The following is a 16,163-nucleotide window of genomic DNA, read 5'->3' on the forward strand; positions in this document are numbered from 1 at the left end:
CTCATCTATTTATTACATCCACACTTTCCAAAATTTATAAGTTATTCCTCTTAAAGTGGAACTATAGTAATAAAACACACTAACTTGAATAATTTTGCCCCATGCATAACATAAAAGAGAGTCTGAACCTATCTATAACCCAATTCAATGTCTGAATCACCAAATTTTAAACAGCTACTTACTGGAGCTGGCAATGTCCTTGTTCATATTTTCTTGTTCATGTTTTCTTGTCGGCACCAACATAATAAGGAGTTTGGGCCAAATGGCTATTCCTTTGGTGCCTGTCAAAATAGTCAACTGACCATTTGTAAATAACCTCAATGTCATCCAGATATTAATGAATTGCTTATCAGTCTCTGAGGCCATATGCTCAAATGGAAACACCCCAAGTAATACCCCAAATCGTATTCCAAGAGTTTGTAAACAGAGTTTTGATTTCTTTATCACTTGTAACTGCATTAATAATTATCGCTGACATTTAATAATGCGATAAATTGTTATTTTGAAGTTTGGCGTTACTTTAATCCAAAGTCATATCTGTTTTTCCAACAAGGTCATCATGTTTGATATCGACCAATTATGGAAAAGTTCATAATGGCCTGATCTATTATCCAATTCTACAGACAATGGAAAGGATTGACTGCGAGCACTATAAAAGCAGCAACAATTAGAATCCATTCGCAGGCCCATCTGACATTTTCCTTTCAGTGTCATTCGACTACAACAAGGGACAAAGATGAAGTGGCTGCTCATTGCACTCGCTTGTATTCAGCTCTCTGAGTGCATGGTGAGGTAAGACCCTGTGATCGGAGTCTTGTTTTTGATGATAGGGTATGTTTTGATTGTGTTTCCTCACAGCTGAAAGGCATAATATCACCAAAATGTGTTTATTTTACCCTGAATGATTTAGTTCTGACTCTTTCTTCTTCCACTAGGAACATTGGAACAGGAGAAGGTCAGTGAATCCCTTAAGCCATTTCTGCAAGTTAATGAGATAGAGTCTGACATATGTCCCTTAATGCCTTTAAAAAATAAAAGATAATCAATCTCAAATTTAAGATGTTCAGTTTACACGTAGCATCAATTATTATTTTTGAATACATCCCAAACTTCCATTATTCTTTGAGTGCAGAAGTGTTTCCTAATTTCTTTCCTGAAAGGCTTTAATCTTATTTTTAGACTAGTCTGCAATCCTAGATTCCCCAAAGAAATTGCTTTTAACTATCTGTTCCTTAATATCTTAAAAAATTTAATCAAATCACTCCCTAATCTTCTTAATTCCAAGGAATGCAGCCTTGCAGGGAGCCATCATGGTGGCTCGGTGATTAGCACTGCTACCTCAGAGCACCAGGAACCTGGGTTCAATTCCAGCCTTGGGTAACTATCTGCATGAGTTTCTATTGGGTGTCCTAGTTTCCTCCCACAGTACAAAGATGGGTGGATTGGCCATGCCAAATTGCCCATAGTGTAGGTTAGGTGGATTAGCCATAGGCAATATGGGTGGAGAAACTGGGTAGACATTCCTCAGAGAGTCTTTTGTTGGGCCGAATGGCCTGTTGCCACACTGTAGGGATTCTATGAAAATATAAAATCTTTGTCTTCTCTTGTATGCTACTTCTGTTTACCAGTCAGTACACAATGCACAAAATTACATAGTTTATGTGAATGATGTTGAAATATGTAGAGAGATTATTTCACTTAATTTTGAAATACTTATTTCCCAGAAATTTGATCTACTTTCACTCCTCTTCTTGCAGAGTGAAACTATTTAAGGGTAAATCTGTCCGTGACATCTTGGAAGAACGTGGTTTACTTGAGGATTTTCTAAAGGAAAACACCTACAATCTGTATTCAAAATACCTGGGACCATTCCAGACGGACTCATTAGCTGCGAAAGAACCACTAACAAACTACCTGGATGTAAGTAATCCACCATAGTTTTAAAGAAAAGCAGCAAACAGGGTCGAATGGAAACAGTAACATATTCCAATTGATTTAATTACATTTGACCCTTTATTAACCGTACCATATGTATCTGAAATCTAAATAATGGAATCAGTCATATTGCAATGAATATATTTGAGGACAGCAGTATGTGCTGCATTGTCAGAGATGTTGCCTTTTTGATGAGGGTTAACTCAAGCTCTATCTGCCCTCACAGGTCATAGAGTCATAGAGATGTACAGCACGGAAACAGACCCTTCAGTCCAACCCGTCCATGTTGACCAGATATCCCAACCCAATCTAGTCCCACCTGCCAGCACCTGGCCCATATCCCTCCAAACCCTTCCTATTCATATACCCATCCAAATGCCTCTTAAATGTTGAAATTGTACCAGCTTCCACCACTTCCTCTGGCAGCTCATTCCATACACGTACCACCTTCTGTGTGAAAACGTTGCTCCTTAGGTCTCTTTTATATCTTTTCCCTCTCACCCTAAACCTATGCTCTCTAGTTCTGGACTCCCCGAACCCAGGGATAAGACTTGTCTATTTACCCTATCCATGCCCCTCATAATTTTGTAAACCTCTATAAGGTCACCCCTCAGCCTCCGATGCTCCAGAAATTTTTTTAAAATTCCAAAGAACTTTTCAAAGCAAAACAAGATACTTCTCCATAGTATTTTTACCAATGCTTCTGCACCCTCAATCAACATTACTAAGTAAAAAATACCTGATTGTTATCTCATTGCAGTTTGTTTGTAGCATGCTATTAGATAATTGGCTGTCAGGTGATTCCAAAATTCAATAAAGCAGTTTATTAGTTGTTAAATCCTTTAGGATGTCCCAGGGTAGTAGAAGTTACTATATAAATGCACAATCTTTCTATTTTCTCATTACCAAAATCTCAGAAAAGGTATTTCAATCCATGAAGAAGTTTTAAAAAGATAACTCATTTAGTTTCAAGGTTCCAAATGAGGTTAACAACAACCACTCAGCATTCCTACACTTATCATCACAAATACTTATTTGCTCCCATTTCTCAGGTCGCAGGTTACATTAACCTGCTGTGAGATGTAGTATCTTAGTAAGTATTTGGAAAACTTCTAATTAAACTTCAATGGCAGTAAAATCTAGTGTGTTGCAAGGCTTGTTCCAGTTATGCTTAGATTCAGTTCAAGCCATAAGTTAAACTTCTAGGAAACCAAACACAGCTGCATAATCATACCTGATTCGTAAAATACATCCACCGTAATCACTGGCTAAGAACCAGGTGTATCTCCAATTTTACATCTTTCTTTCAATTTCCTGACAGCTGTCATACTTTGGAACGATCAGCATTGGGACTCCACCTCAGAGTTTCATCGTTATCTTCGATACTGGCTCTTCAAATCTTTGGGTTCCCTCAGGTTACTGTACCAGTGCAGCATGCAGTAAGTAAATATAGACAAACAGTATCAATTCTCACAAAGATATACAAAAGTTTGAGGTGACAGTTATTCTTCTTAACTTAATATGGTTGATTCTCATGTTATAATCTAATTGTTCAGCTCTAAACTCATACTTAGCGCGGTCACAAAATGCTGTATAAGTGAAATGATTAGCTTTCCTTAGCTTTTGAGTGACTAGGAATATATCGTATTTGAAAGAAGCTTGGTGCTGAGCTGATTCTGAATCCAACTCTGCATGTTACACATTAAGTCCATGCTAGTCAGTAATCTAAAGCAGAAAGTCCAATATCTTTTATTTCCCAGGTATATTGTATCCATCACTTATTGCATGTGTCATCAATATCTCTATCAAACAGGGAGATAGTCGTAGAATGTAAGTAAATTCTATAGACTCCCAAGGTTTTATTTCCCATGAATCGAACTGGACAACACAAAGAGCTTTCGCTATATGGGAACTGCCTCCAGAAAAAGAAACCTGGAGCTGACATACCTGTCGGTTCACTTTAAATATTGAAGCAGAGAGTGAAAATGTGTTCTTACAACAGCCCAGTAGTTTTATAGTCACTATTATCAAATCCACCTTTTAATAATAGAATCATAGAGTGGTAGAGTTATACAGTATGGAAACAGACCCTTAAATTCCTAAATTGTGCTGTGGTGGGATTTGATCACTGATGTTAACACCAGTCCAGACCAATTTGTTGCTCATTGAAGTGAACAGTCTAATCTAATGAAAATAATTGTCTAAAATGTGTTCTGCTGGCAGATGATCATCGCAAGTTTAATCCACAAGCCTCCTCAACATTCCAGCTTTCAAACAAGTATGTTTCCATTCAATATGGTACAGGCAGCATGACTGGCGTATTGGGATATGATACAGTCAGAGTAAGTCCCATGAGTTGATCTTCTCTGTCTGATGGATGCGGGTTCTAAAGTGAAGGGCAATGCTACAGATTGTGACTGGCCAATGCACTATGCAGTTCAAGAACAACTGTGTCTCCTTTACATTCCATTATCCTTGAGATAAAGGCTAGCATTCCATTCACTTTTATTATTCATGTTTGTTCCTGTTCATTGACTTTAAATGCATTTGGACTCTAAAGTCGCTTTCCTCTCCACCAATCCTAATGTCTTGGCATTTGACTGTGGTGTATCTTCCTTCTGGCCACAGAGGATGATCTCACATATGCCCACATTGAACTCTTCATTTTCCTTTGCAATATTGTGCAGCCATCTACCCGACTCAATGTTCCTCCTTCCATCATATCAGCTGCACTTGACACAAGCTATTACTTCACCTAGGTTACAAATAACTCTGCTGAAATGCTGAAGCTCCAGTTCAGAACTCGAGCAACACTGCTTGTCACTTTCCACCAGTCTGCATCTCGCCATCACCCACAGGCTCTTACTTCTACCTCCCAACCAATTTCTAACCACCTTCAAAGTGCGTTCCCACATTTGCTAAAATTCACCTTATGGAGCCTTTCCCCAATGCCCTCTGGCTGTCCAGATATATGGCATCCATAGGCACTCCTTATCTAAATTTGCAAAGTCTTATCAGATCAAAAGGCTGCTGTCTCATTATAGAGAGAGTGGGTCACTACCCCTCAGGCAAGGGGTATAGTTGAGAAGGAAAACCCATCATGGTAACTTCAGCCAGTGCAGGACTGGTCTCCATTACACACAAACCAGCCATCCAGCCAACTGTGCTAACCGACATCAATCCTTATCTACCTTATTACCAACTACTTCAAAATCTGCAAGAAAGCAACACAAATTTAAGTTTCTTCTTTTTTTCTTTCATTTACAAATATTGAAGAATCCACTTTTTTTGTAAGAAATCCATAAGAGCTTTCCAGGGAAGAGTGGGGCACCAGATGAGGATTGACTATATCAGTACAAGGTCCAAGGACAGGAGAATCTGTGTCCAAAAGATCAGGAGTTCTAGGCACTATCTTTCAATTTCCAATTTCCTATTCTGAGGGAAAATTGCCAAATGCTGATTTCATTCCTTCCTCCTCCCCTGGAGAAAAAGGTGGTGTTCTGGAAAATTGTTTTAAAAGGCAATTCATTTCTTCAGTAGCTTTGAAACCACTGAGTCCCATTTGGAGGCCTCACTGTTTCAGCTCACTGGGTCCATATATGTATCCATCAATAAACCAGGCCCTGCCCAAGGCCAAAAACAGAAGTTGCTGGAAAGGCTCAGCAGGTCTGACAGCATTTGTGGAGAGCAATTAGTGTCAACGTTTCTGGTCGAGTGACCCTTCCCCATGCCCAAGTAATTTGACCAGGGCCTTCTTGAGAATTCAATCTATATCCCAGTCTTCACAGTCTGGAAGACAGTCAGCTATCAAAAGGCAAATGCACATCCTATAATTTACAAGGGCAATTAAGGACAACAGAGACCACAGAATTGGCAGAAATCCTGTTTGTGTTCATTCTTACCAGCCTCGTGTTACCTGATAGATGCATAGTTACTTGAAAGATAAGTGAAGGAATTACTTACACAGCAATCTCAGGGCTGACTTGGTACTTACTTTTGAAGAGTAAAGGAATTACAGGTTATGGTGAGCAGGCAGACAGGTGAAGCTGTGTGCATGAAAAGATCAGCCATGATCTTATTGAATGGCGGAGCAGGCTTAATGGGCCAGATGGCCAACTCCTGCTCTTAGTTCTTATATTCTTATGTTGACTTCCTTACCGTGTGACCCATTGTAGATATTTAAACTGATTTTGCTTTGGTCAGGTATCCAGCATTGATATCACCCACCAGGAGTTTGGTTTGAGTACAAGTGAGCCAGGAACTTTCCTTTACTATGCTAAGTTTGATGGAATTCTGGGATTGGCATATCCAAACATTGCTGCATCGGCTGCCACCACTGTCTTCGATAACATGATGTCTGAACATCTAGTGACACAGCCTCTGTTCGCTTTTTACCTGACCAGGTGAGTTTTTTTTCCCAACATTCGTAACTTGCAAATCAACCTTATCCTACTGCCGAATGGTATCTGTACAAAATGTACCTTCACTTTGAGTTCAATGCCATTTGATTTTTTTTGGCATAATAGAGCAAGTGTTGGGAAATTAAGCACGATAAAGACAAGAGGTCAACACTCAAATCCCCACCCCATGTGTGGTGGAGCAATGTTTCTTCCAGCTCCCCCAGCTCATCTGTCAAGGATGTTTGGCCCCTGACCACTCAATGCATTTAAAGAATGATGGAGGACAGGATGAAGGAAACCAGCCAATGTCTCCATATTCTTTTTGAGGTACTAAAAACCATAGAGAACCAGCATGTGATAGCAGGGGGAATCACAGAGTCACAGGAATGTTATCACGAAGGAGGAGGCCATTCAGCCTATCACGCCTGTACCACTTTTATTACTTCGTGTCAATCTCCTGCCTTTTCCCCATATCTTTGCACACAGGGAAGAAGGAAGAAGTTACTAATAGCTCTATTGCGATGGCATGGGCTATCAATGAACACTTCTACCTCTCTTTGGGTGTTATACTTTTTTTTTGGGAGGATACATAGTTCACAGAAAGGTTCTCTTCTAAAATAATATTTTATGTACCTGGGCTGCTGTTGTCTCCTTTAGGAATCGTCTTCTGTTCTCTCCCAGTTTCCCTTTGGGAACCCTTTCAGGAGCTCACCTTTCTACCTTAGGTAATGGCCATCCCTTAGAGGAAAAAGCAACCTTATAAACATTGCTGCTTGACACTTTATGCCATTTCTTGAGGTTCTCAGCGTAAATGTACAGAATCCACGCAGCACAAAAAGAGATCTGTCAGCCCAAATGTGTTTGTGCAATTCTTTGGAAGAAGTATTTTTTGAGTCTCACCACCCAGCCCCCTCTCCGTTATCCTAGAATTGTTTTTCTCCCATTATCAGGTACATTGTTGAGTCTATTTCCATCTCTTGTCCCAGCAGTGCATTCCAGATCACAGCAACAAAGGAAATAAATCTAACTAGATCATGATCACAAGACAAATGAAAAGGAGCTTGAAATCACAAGAGCAAAAAGAACTCTAAGCAGTGACACCCAGAAAAGATTTGAGAAAAATGAGAGTGATCTCATTGAAACATATCGGATTCTGAAGGGGCTTGATAGGGTAAATGCTGAGAGGATGTTTCCCCTCACTGGATAGTCAAGGACCAGAGGGCATAGTCTCAGAATAAAGAATAATACTAGAAAGGTAGAGGTGACCACTGGTAGTACATGCCATCGCAACAGAGGTTTTAGGAGCTCCCTCCTTCTTCCCTGTGTGCAGAGATATGGGGAAAAGACAGGAGATTGGCACGAGGTAATAATACAGGTGTTTGGCATGATCAAAATTTAAGACTGAGATGAGGAGGAATTTCTTCTCTTGGCTGGTTGTGAGTCTTTGGAAGTCCTTGCCTTAGAAAGCTATAGGGACAGAGTCCTTGTGTATATTAAAGGCTGAGTAGATAGATTTTTGATCAGTCAGGGAATCAAGGGTTATGGGAAAAATCCAGGAAAGTGGGCAAGAGGAGTGTCAGATCAGCCATGATCCTATTGAGTGGCAGACTGGCTCCTCCTGTCCCTGTTTCTTCTGGCCTTAAGAACTTAAGACAGTCACATATGATGTGCGAATTGGTTTAGCTCAATTGGCTGGCTTGTAGGACAGTGTGCTATTAATAGCATGGGTTCAATTCTCATCACTGGTTTGAGGTTACCATGAAAGACTCTCCTTCTCAACCTCTTCCCTTGCCTGAGATCTAGTGGGCCTCAGGTCAAATTGCCACTAATCACGTCTCTCCAATAAGAGAGGGCAGCCCCTCTGGTTTGGTAAGACTACACAACAACATACATGATGCACCATGTCAGCAGATCTCCTAACAGGAGTAGATGTAAACAGCACCAGATCACAATCCACATGTGAATGTATATGCTTCTGTTGTAGGATCTCACACAGCTCTGTCATTTCCATTCTCTCTAAGATTTTTAGCAATTATACCAGCATGTTAGTAATGACATTTAACTACATATTTGACAAAGATGATGTGATCTTGAAAAGACTAGGTGATGGTAAGCACTTCCAGATTAATTTTTTTTTAACTCATGGCTTACAGGCAGGATGGTCAGTCTGGAAGTGAAGTTGTATTTGGCGGAGTCGATCCAAACCATTACACAGGTGAAATTAACTGGGTCCCTGTAACTCAGAAAGGATACTGGCAAATCCTGGTGGATAGGTAAGTGAATATCCAAAATGTCACATGATATAAAACTTGAATTCAACTACAAAGATATATATTGATTATAAGCAGATTAAACAGTGCACAACTTTTCCCTGGTAGTTGAACATTACAGCAATGGAAAAGAAAATATGTAAGGGACTAGTGGTGAAATATATAATTCAGAGTTATAGAGAGATTCAGAGCAAGGACAGTTCATGTGGCCTGCTATTTCTATTAAATTTTGCTGTTGCAAACATCCATACCATGCTTCCTGGTCATCTTTGACATCATGAATAGATCAATATCTCTAAAACTCTGACCAATTCCCCAATATATATGATCCAGTTCCTTATAAAGATAACATGCTCCATAAATCTTGGATCTGCTTCAACACAAATTAGCAATTGCACTTGTAACACACATTTAACTTGCTTCTAAGACACTGTAAGAATTAAGCAGTTAATGAAACAAGGACTTGGGGAGTGATGAGAGGGAAGCAACCCAAGGTGTAGTTAAGGATTTGAGTTTTGAGGAGACTCCTGAATGTGAAGCAAGTCTTAACCACAATCCTTAGCAGGCATCAATGGAAAACATAGACTGTGTATGGATGAGAAACCAAGATGAGAGTGTACGCCATTAAATAGTGCTGGGGAAGGGTGAGATAGTGTAGGGAAGGCCATGCATTTGGAATAAACATGAGGAGGAAGGCTTTGAAGCCAATCTGAATGATGACAGAAAGTCAAATCCAAAAGAGAGAATCAACATTAATCTGGTTGAACCGGACAAAACCCCTTAATAGAAAAATATTGAGCATTTGAAAAAAAGTTCTAAAAATAGAACAGCAGTATCCATATATTCAAAAGTACAATCTAAGTTATATATTTGTATTATGTTATATATTTGTGCTATAATGTATATTCACTAACAAAACAATGGCAAAATTAGAATTGCCACAGTGTAAAACCAGGCTACTGGGCCCATTGAGTCCACACCCCCTCCCAAAGGGGCCCATCTGGACACACCCCTTACCCTACCTTTTCCATGGTGAATCAACCCCTAACCTACATATTTCTGGACACCATGGGCAATTTAGTAAGGCCAATCTGCAAAACCTGGACATCTTTGGACTGTTGGAGGAAACCAGAGCACCCAGAGGAAACCCACACAGACACGGGCAGAACATGCAAACTTCACACTGTCAGTCACCCAAAGGTGGAGTCAAATCCAGGTCCTTGGTGCTGAGAGGTAGCAGTGCTAACCACTGAGCCACCGTGCCACCCTTTGAATTCGGAAACTACATACCTTGATACATGATACACACACACACATATATATATCTTCTTTGGCAGTAACTGAGGGTCATGGATGACTTATTTCCACTCTGTGGGGTGGGGGATGGCAGAGGAGGGAGGGATGGAGAAGGACGACTCTATGATAGCTGAATAGTCCCATCCTGGAACCTCAGGCTCTGCCCTATGTGGGACAGGCAGTGTTTGAGAAGGCAGGTGTTTGGGCACAGTATGGATTCTGTGCACCCTTTCCACTGTTTTCCCTTGAACTCCATGTGCTCTACTCGATCATGCTCTGAGTGGTTAGCACCTACACGGATGCCTCTTCTCCAGTTTGCGCATTTGCGAACAAGTATAGTAGATATATGGTACGTAATGTGAAGAGTTGTGATTTATCTTTCTAAAACAGACATGTAACTAGCAATGCCCTTTGCCTTCCTAGTGTGAAAATCAATGGCCAGATCGTGGCTTGTCACGGAGGCTGCCAGGCTATCGTCGATACTGGAACCTCTCTGATTGTTGGCCCCAGCTCACCCATCCAGACAATTCAGAACATGATTGGTGCACGTTTAGAATCTTATTCCACGGTAACCTGCATTGTACTTTATTCTAGAAAATGAATTATTTCCTCTTAATGGACTCAGGTTCCTTAAGAGATTCAGATGCATTTATATTTTACATTGTTGCCAAAACAAATGAAAATCTCAGATAGCTGATCATTCCATTTGAACATAAATGAGATTGGCTTCCCAATCATATTGATGATTAGCTTCCCAGTCAGATGATACCACTGTTAACCTTGTGTTTCTCTGTCCTGCAGTATGTTGTGGACTGTAGAATGTTGCCCAGTATGCCTTATGTGACGTTCACCATCAACGGAATTGACTACCCTCTTTCTCCATCTGCTTATGTGCTCCAGGTATGCTTCAACACTTAAACGATCTGAATGAGCGTACCATTATCTGAAGGTTACTGGGTTGTGGATGTTCTTAGTCTAATGGCTGCACCCCAGATTTTACAGTAACCCTTAACATCAGCTAAACCAGCTGCCAGCTCTCAGGAACTGTGTGGTTTGAATCTCAGTGCATCTCAAATGCTTAATCCATCCATAAACAAAGTATAAACTTTTATTGACCTCCCATACGAGTGAAAGCTAGAAGAAATTACAGTTTTGTGGAATTTTGTTTATTCCTTGCTTTCAACTAACATTTGTTGAGGTACAAGTGTTAGTTCAGGCACAAGACTGAGAGGTTTGTGTAAAGGAAGAGGCTGGATAAGTTAGAATTCTTCTCCCTGGAGCATCGGAGTCTGAGAAGTGACCTTATAGACGTTTATAAAATCAAGAGGGGCATGGATATGGTGAATAGCCATAATCATTTTCTCAGGATAAAGGAGTCCAAAACTAAAGGCATATGTTTAAGGTGAGAGGGGACAGATTTAAAGAGACCTGCAAGCCAACTTTTTTTATGCTGACAGTAGTGTGTGTATGGAACAAGCTACCAGAGGAAGTGGGAGAGACAGGTACAGTTACAGCATTTAACAGACATTTGCACAGGTAATTGGATATGAAAGGTTTAGAGGGATATGGGCCAAACACAGGCAAATAGGAGGAGGTCAATTTAGAAAACTGCTCTGCATTGGTGAGTTGAGCCATAAGGTCTGTTTCTATACTGTATGACTTTATAACTCTAAGTCTGCAAGTAACAGTCTGAATCTATAACTGCAGTTCAGTGGTTACTTGCTGCCCTGAGGTATCCCTCAAGTCTTTCTTAAAGTGTAATCAGGACTGAAAATGTGGATGAAATTATTCAACAATGTGAGTTACCACAGTTAAGGTCAATTCTTAACTACTCACTTCCCCAGCTAACACTCCACCCACCATGAGAAAACTGAGCTGGAAAGGCCTGGTAATACACACAGAGCAGGATAAAGTCAGGGAGAACCTTGAGCAGAGAAGCAATCCAACAATGAGTTATAGTCTTTGGAGTGTGCAGATCAAATACGTTTGTATGTTACACAACACAATACTAAAACAAGTGCTTAGAAGCAAACTAGTACAGGACAATGTATTGATTTGCTCTTTATTACTTCCCTTGCAGAGAAATATCAATGGTGCAGAAAGTTGTATGAGTGGATTTAGCAGCATGGCTCTTCCTGTCTCTGAACAGCTCTGGATTCTTGGGGATGTCTTCATTGGAGTCTACTATTCCATTTTTGACCGCGGAAACAACCGAGTGGGCCTAGCCAGGGCCGTCTAAAGTCTTCCTTCATGACGTTGTTTAATTTGCTTTCCCTAACTCTCCCCAAATCACATTTACAAATTTTTCTGACATTACTCACAATTCCCAACTGTAACAGCCAACACATTGGCGGCAGGAATAATTAAAAATATTATCACTAATCATTTCCACAGTTATTTTAACGAAGTAATCAGGCTGCCTGTTTAATGCTGAATTTAGAGCCATACTTTATGGATTTTTGGAAAGAATTGATGATGAATTTAAAACAATAAATGTTAAAGTGTTGCAAAGATTTAATAGCTTTGATCTCTTACTTTCTGAGCACTAGAGGTGATGGAGATACACTGCAACTTGTGTTCATACCAGACAAAGGTAGTAAAAGGTAAAGTTTCCATAGTCTCATCAGACCATACAGCCCCTCTCTTATCAGAGAGTGAGAAAGACGATTAGAGGTGGTTTCATCTGAGGGTCACCACACCTCAGGTGAAATGAAAAGTTGAGAAGGAGAATTGCTCAGCTGGTGTGGGAATTGAACCCACACTGTTGGCATCACCCTGCTTTGGAAACCAACTGTCCAGGTGACTGAGTTAACTGATACCCTCTCAATGATAATATCAGTGAAACTGATCCAAGATACCCCTTCCCAGATATTGAACAGCATCCCACAGTATATGTGATCGGCCAAGTTAAATTTCCATGCAATTATGCGTTTAGATTAATAATAATTTTTCCACAGCTTCAATAGTTGATACAGAGTTTGGACAGGGTTCAATCCTTAAGTTTCCTTTCATTTTTGAGATGACCAGTAGAAGCCTTTCAACTTTGATTCCTAAATGCTGAAAAGCGGTTATGAAACAATGCAGCACTCAAATTCCTTACAGAAACAGCAAAAATTACAGCTTGTGCAAATCTGATTATAAATTGCAGATAAGGTTTCTCCACATTGTTTACAAAAGCTTTCAGCACAAGAGTAGGCCACTTAGTCTGTTGTACTTCTTCTGCCATTCACTGGAATCTTGTCTGATCTGGTTATAGCCTGATTTCCTGATCAAGGATCTATCTATCTCAACCTTGAATATATACAAGGACTCTGCCCCCCTAACTCCTGACAGCAAGGACTTCCAAAGACCCATAGCCCTTTGAGAGTAGAAAGTCTCCTCATCTCAGTTTTAAATTGGCATCTCCTTATTCTACACTCTTTCTTTTGCTCCTAAACATGATGGGGAAATCCCCTCTCAGCTAAATTGGGGTAAATGGAAATGCCCCCACTAATTGGCAGGCAATAAATTGATCACTTTGTCATCTGCAGAGAAGACAGGTGAACATGCCAGTGGCAAATTGACATCCTTAAGTAGTGGTTGACTACTTAAGGACTTTAATTACTGCTGCGCCAAGATGTTCCCAATAGACATTTTCCATGGCACTTAAAGTCTGACATGGCAAGATGGAAAAATAATTCTGCGTGTTGGCCCTGTAGAGATACACACCTCCATCCTAACACCTTCAAGGAGGTGAAAATTATACCTTTGGTTTTAAGTAGGATACCAATCATTTTTAAATTGTACCCTGATATTCTAGACTCCCCCACCAGCTGAAACATCTTTTCACATCGGTCAAATCCCATCAGGATCTTATACTTTCCAATTGATTACCTCTTATTCTTCTAAACTGCAATAGGCATAAGCCCAACCTGCACAGCTTTTCATGCTAAGATTATCCCTTCATACCAAGAATCAGTTGAATGAACCTTTCCTAATTGTTTCTAATGCAACTATATACTTTCTTAAGAAAGGAGATCACAACTATACAACGTATTCCAGATGCAGTCTAAAACAATGAACAACTGTAGCAAAACTTAACTCCTTTTGAATTTGATTTCCCTTGAAGTATATGCTAAGGTTCTATTTGCGTCCCCAACCAGCATACTAACATTTTATGGTTCATGTACCAGTACACCCAATCCCTCTGGACTGCAGAGTTCTGCAATTCCTCAGCACTCTTTTTTCCCTATTCTTTCAACTAAAGTGGATGAGTTTACATCTTCTCATCATACTCCATCTGCCAAATGTTTGCTCGATCACTTAATTTATCTAAATCCTTGTACACCCTCAGTACAACTTACTTTCTTACTTATATTTGCATCATTAACAAACATTTGGTCCCTTTAAGCTTTAATTGTCCAGGGCCTAAATGGAGGGAGGGACTGGGAGTAATATTCGGTGGTGACTGACTCTCCATCCCCACCAAAGTGAAAGCTCACCAGGTCAAAGACCAATCCATCTTAGTCATTGCTATTGTTATGGACTGGGCCAGACGACTCAAAAAATTCTTAAGCAGGCAGCCCTGGACCTAACTTTGCAATTTGTTTTGGTAAGTGTACAGTGAAACTTGCCCGGAGTAAGGTTGATCACAAGGTTTTAAAACAGACAAAAAAAATTATTCACAAAACTACACAATGAAACATAAAGAATAGAATAAAGAACCCCTACGGAACTCAAACTATCCAGCTAGCCTTAATTATTCTGTTCCAATACATGCAACAGTCCCAATAAGCAAACTCCCTTTAGAAACCAGTATAAATGGAACACATGCTTATTGGTTGAAGTTGAAGGACAGAAAAGAGAGAGAATTTCCACACAGCTCCCTGTTGAAGGCTATCTATAAGAGCTGACCACTTCCCTCTCTTTATACAGGTCACTTCTAAAACATGATCACTTTGGCCTGAAGTCTTATCTGTTTACACATAAACAAAAGGCCTCTCAAAATCCTTTTCGTCTCTGTACCAAACAAGACTGTTTGGAGTCTGGTCTGGTTTATTGCCCCTCTGAAAAAAAAATCAAGGACAGAGTCTCCTTGAGCTAAGGAACAGGTTTTAAAAAAAGGACTAGCTTTGTGACAATATCGATTGTAAGAGTTGATGACGTGGCACTGATTCTTGTGGTACTCTACAAGGGACAGCTCTCCAGCCCATGGAAATGACCCATTTATCCCTCCTCACTGTTTTATGTTAGCTACTCCATCTATGCAAAAACATTACCCCGATATCGTGGACACATATTTTGATGTGTGACCTCATCAATTGCTTTCTGGAAATCTAAATACACAATCTCTACAGGTTCCCCTTTTTACCTAGCTTGAAACTTTCTTAAAAAGCTCTAATAAATTTGCTAAACATGATTTCCCTTTCACAAAACTTGATATTGAAATTGTCTCAAATACATTCCATTAACTCATTACCAGAACTGACATTTTCCATTTTATTCATTCAATTGTTAAAACACTCACTGATTTTCCATTATTACATTTTGTAATTTTACCATTTTTGGGTTGGGGTTGTAAACTGGGAGTTGTGAGCTGAAGATGACTTATGGACTTTATGAAACAGCTTGTTATAAAATGAAAGGCTAGGCCCAAAGGTTAATTACAAGCCAATTCTTAATTAAAAGTGTTCCTATAGACACAGTGACCCAGGAAGAGCATTGTGCTGAAACAGATATTACAAGTTCAGTACCTGGGAATTGGTCCTGCCAGGTCTGCGATGTTCAAGCAGATGGCAGATATTGAACGGCAATTAAGGTGTCAGGAAAAGACGGTCAGTCTCTCAGGGTGGAACCAGCGTTGGATTTGTTTTTTTTCTGGAAGACGAATTTGGCTACTGGTCGAACAGAATAAAGATTTGAAAGCTTCCTGCCCAATCTCCCACCACAGCGTCTGGAAGGTCAAAAAGTGGAAACCTGAGTTAGAGGATTCACTACCTTTACCTGAGTGAACTGAGAAAGTTACCAGGATTAATATTTCTAGAAGAGCGCCAAGGAGCCCTTATCCATGCCCGTGAAACAACGCATCATGAAAACCATTTAAGGAATCAGCTTTATCCCTTAACTATGTTTGTTTGTCTGTCTGTCTTACATGTGAATAGGGGCTTTAAATGAAAGCTTTAAGTTTAAACTATAGACTTTAATTACATTACCTTGTTGTTTCATTTTTCTCTGCTAAAGTTATCGCCTATTTATTAAATTGTTGAGTCTTTTGTTTAAGACA

General features: G+C 39.9%; 1 protein-coding gene across 2 annotated transcripts; it reads left to right on the forward strand.

Moving 5' to 3' along the window:
• Positions 1 to 736: 736 nt before the first annotated feature.
• Positions 737 to 12,140, forward strand: LOC132828355 (pepsin A-like). Of its 2 annotated transcripts, XM_060845383.1 has the most exons (10): positions 737 to 792; positions 1,758 to 1,920; positions 3,257 to 3,374; positions 4,159 to 4,277; positions 6,139 to 6,338; positions 8,489 to 8,608; positions 10,325 to 10,469; positions 10,703 to 10,801; positions 11,576 to 11,582; positions 12,001 to 12,140. In XM_060845383.1, exons 1-10 carry the CDS (start codon positions 737 to 739, stop codon positions 12,138 to 12,140), a joined length of 1,167 nt encoding a protein of 388 aa, XP_060701366.1. The 2 variants fall into 2 exon arrangements, with proteins under 2 accessions (XP_060701366.1, XP_060701365.1); XM_060845382.1 differs by lacking the exon at positions 11,576 to 11,582 and having other exon boundaries at positions 11,982 to 12,140.
• Positions 12,141 to 16,163: the final 4,023 nt, after the last annotated feature.

This window comes from Hemiscyllium ocellatum, chromosome 26, assembly GCF_020745735.1.
Source record: "Hemiscyllium ocellatum isolate sHemOce1 chromosome 26, sHemOce1.pat.X.cur, whole genome shotgun sequence".
Classification (NCBI taxonomy): Eukaryota; Metazoa; Chordata; class Chondrichthyes; order Orectolobiformes; family Hemiscylliidae; genus Hemiscyllium; species Hemiscyllium ocellatum.

What these genes read in the sequence shown, in the direction of transcription:
- LOC132828355 (XM_060845382.1), top strand. Translation starts at nt 737, where the DNA reads ATGAAGTGGCTGCTCATTGCACTCGCTTGTATTCAGCTCTCTGAGTGC. An exon ending in TGGGATATGATACAGTCAGA is followed by an intron (nt 4,278 to 6,138) that starts GTAAGTCCCATG and finishes TGCTTTGGTCAG; the next exon opens with GTATCCAGCATTGATATCAC. An exon ending in GTTTAGAATCTTATTCCACG is followed by an intron (nt 10,470 to 10,702) that starts GTAACCTGCATT and finishes TCTGTCCTGCAG; the next exon opens with TATGTTGTGGACTGTAGAAT.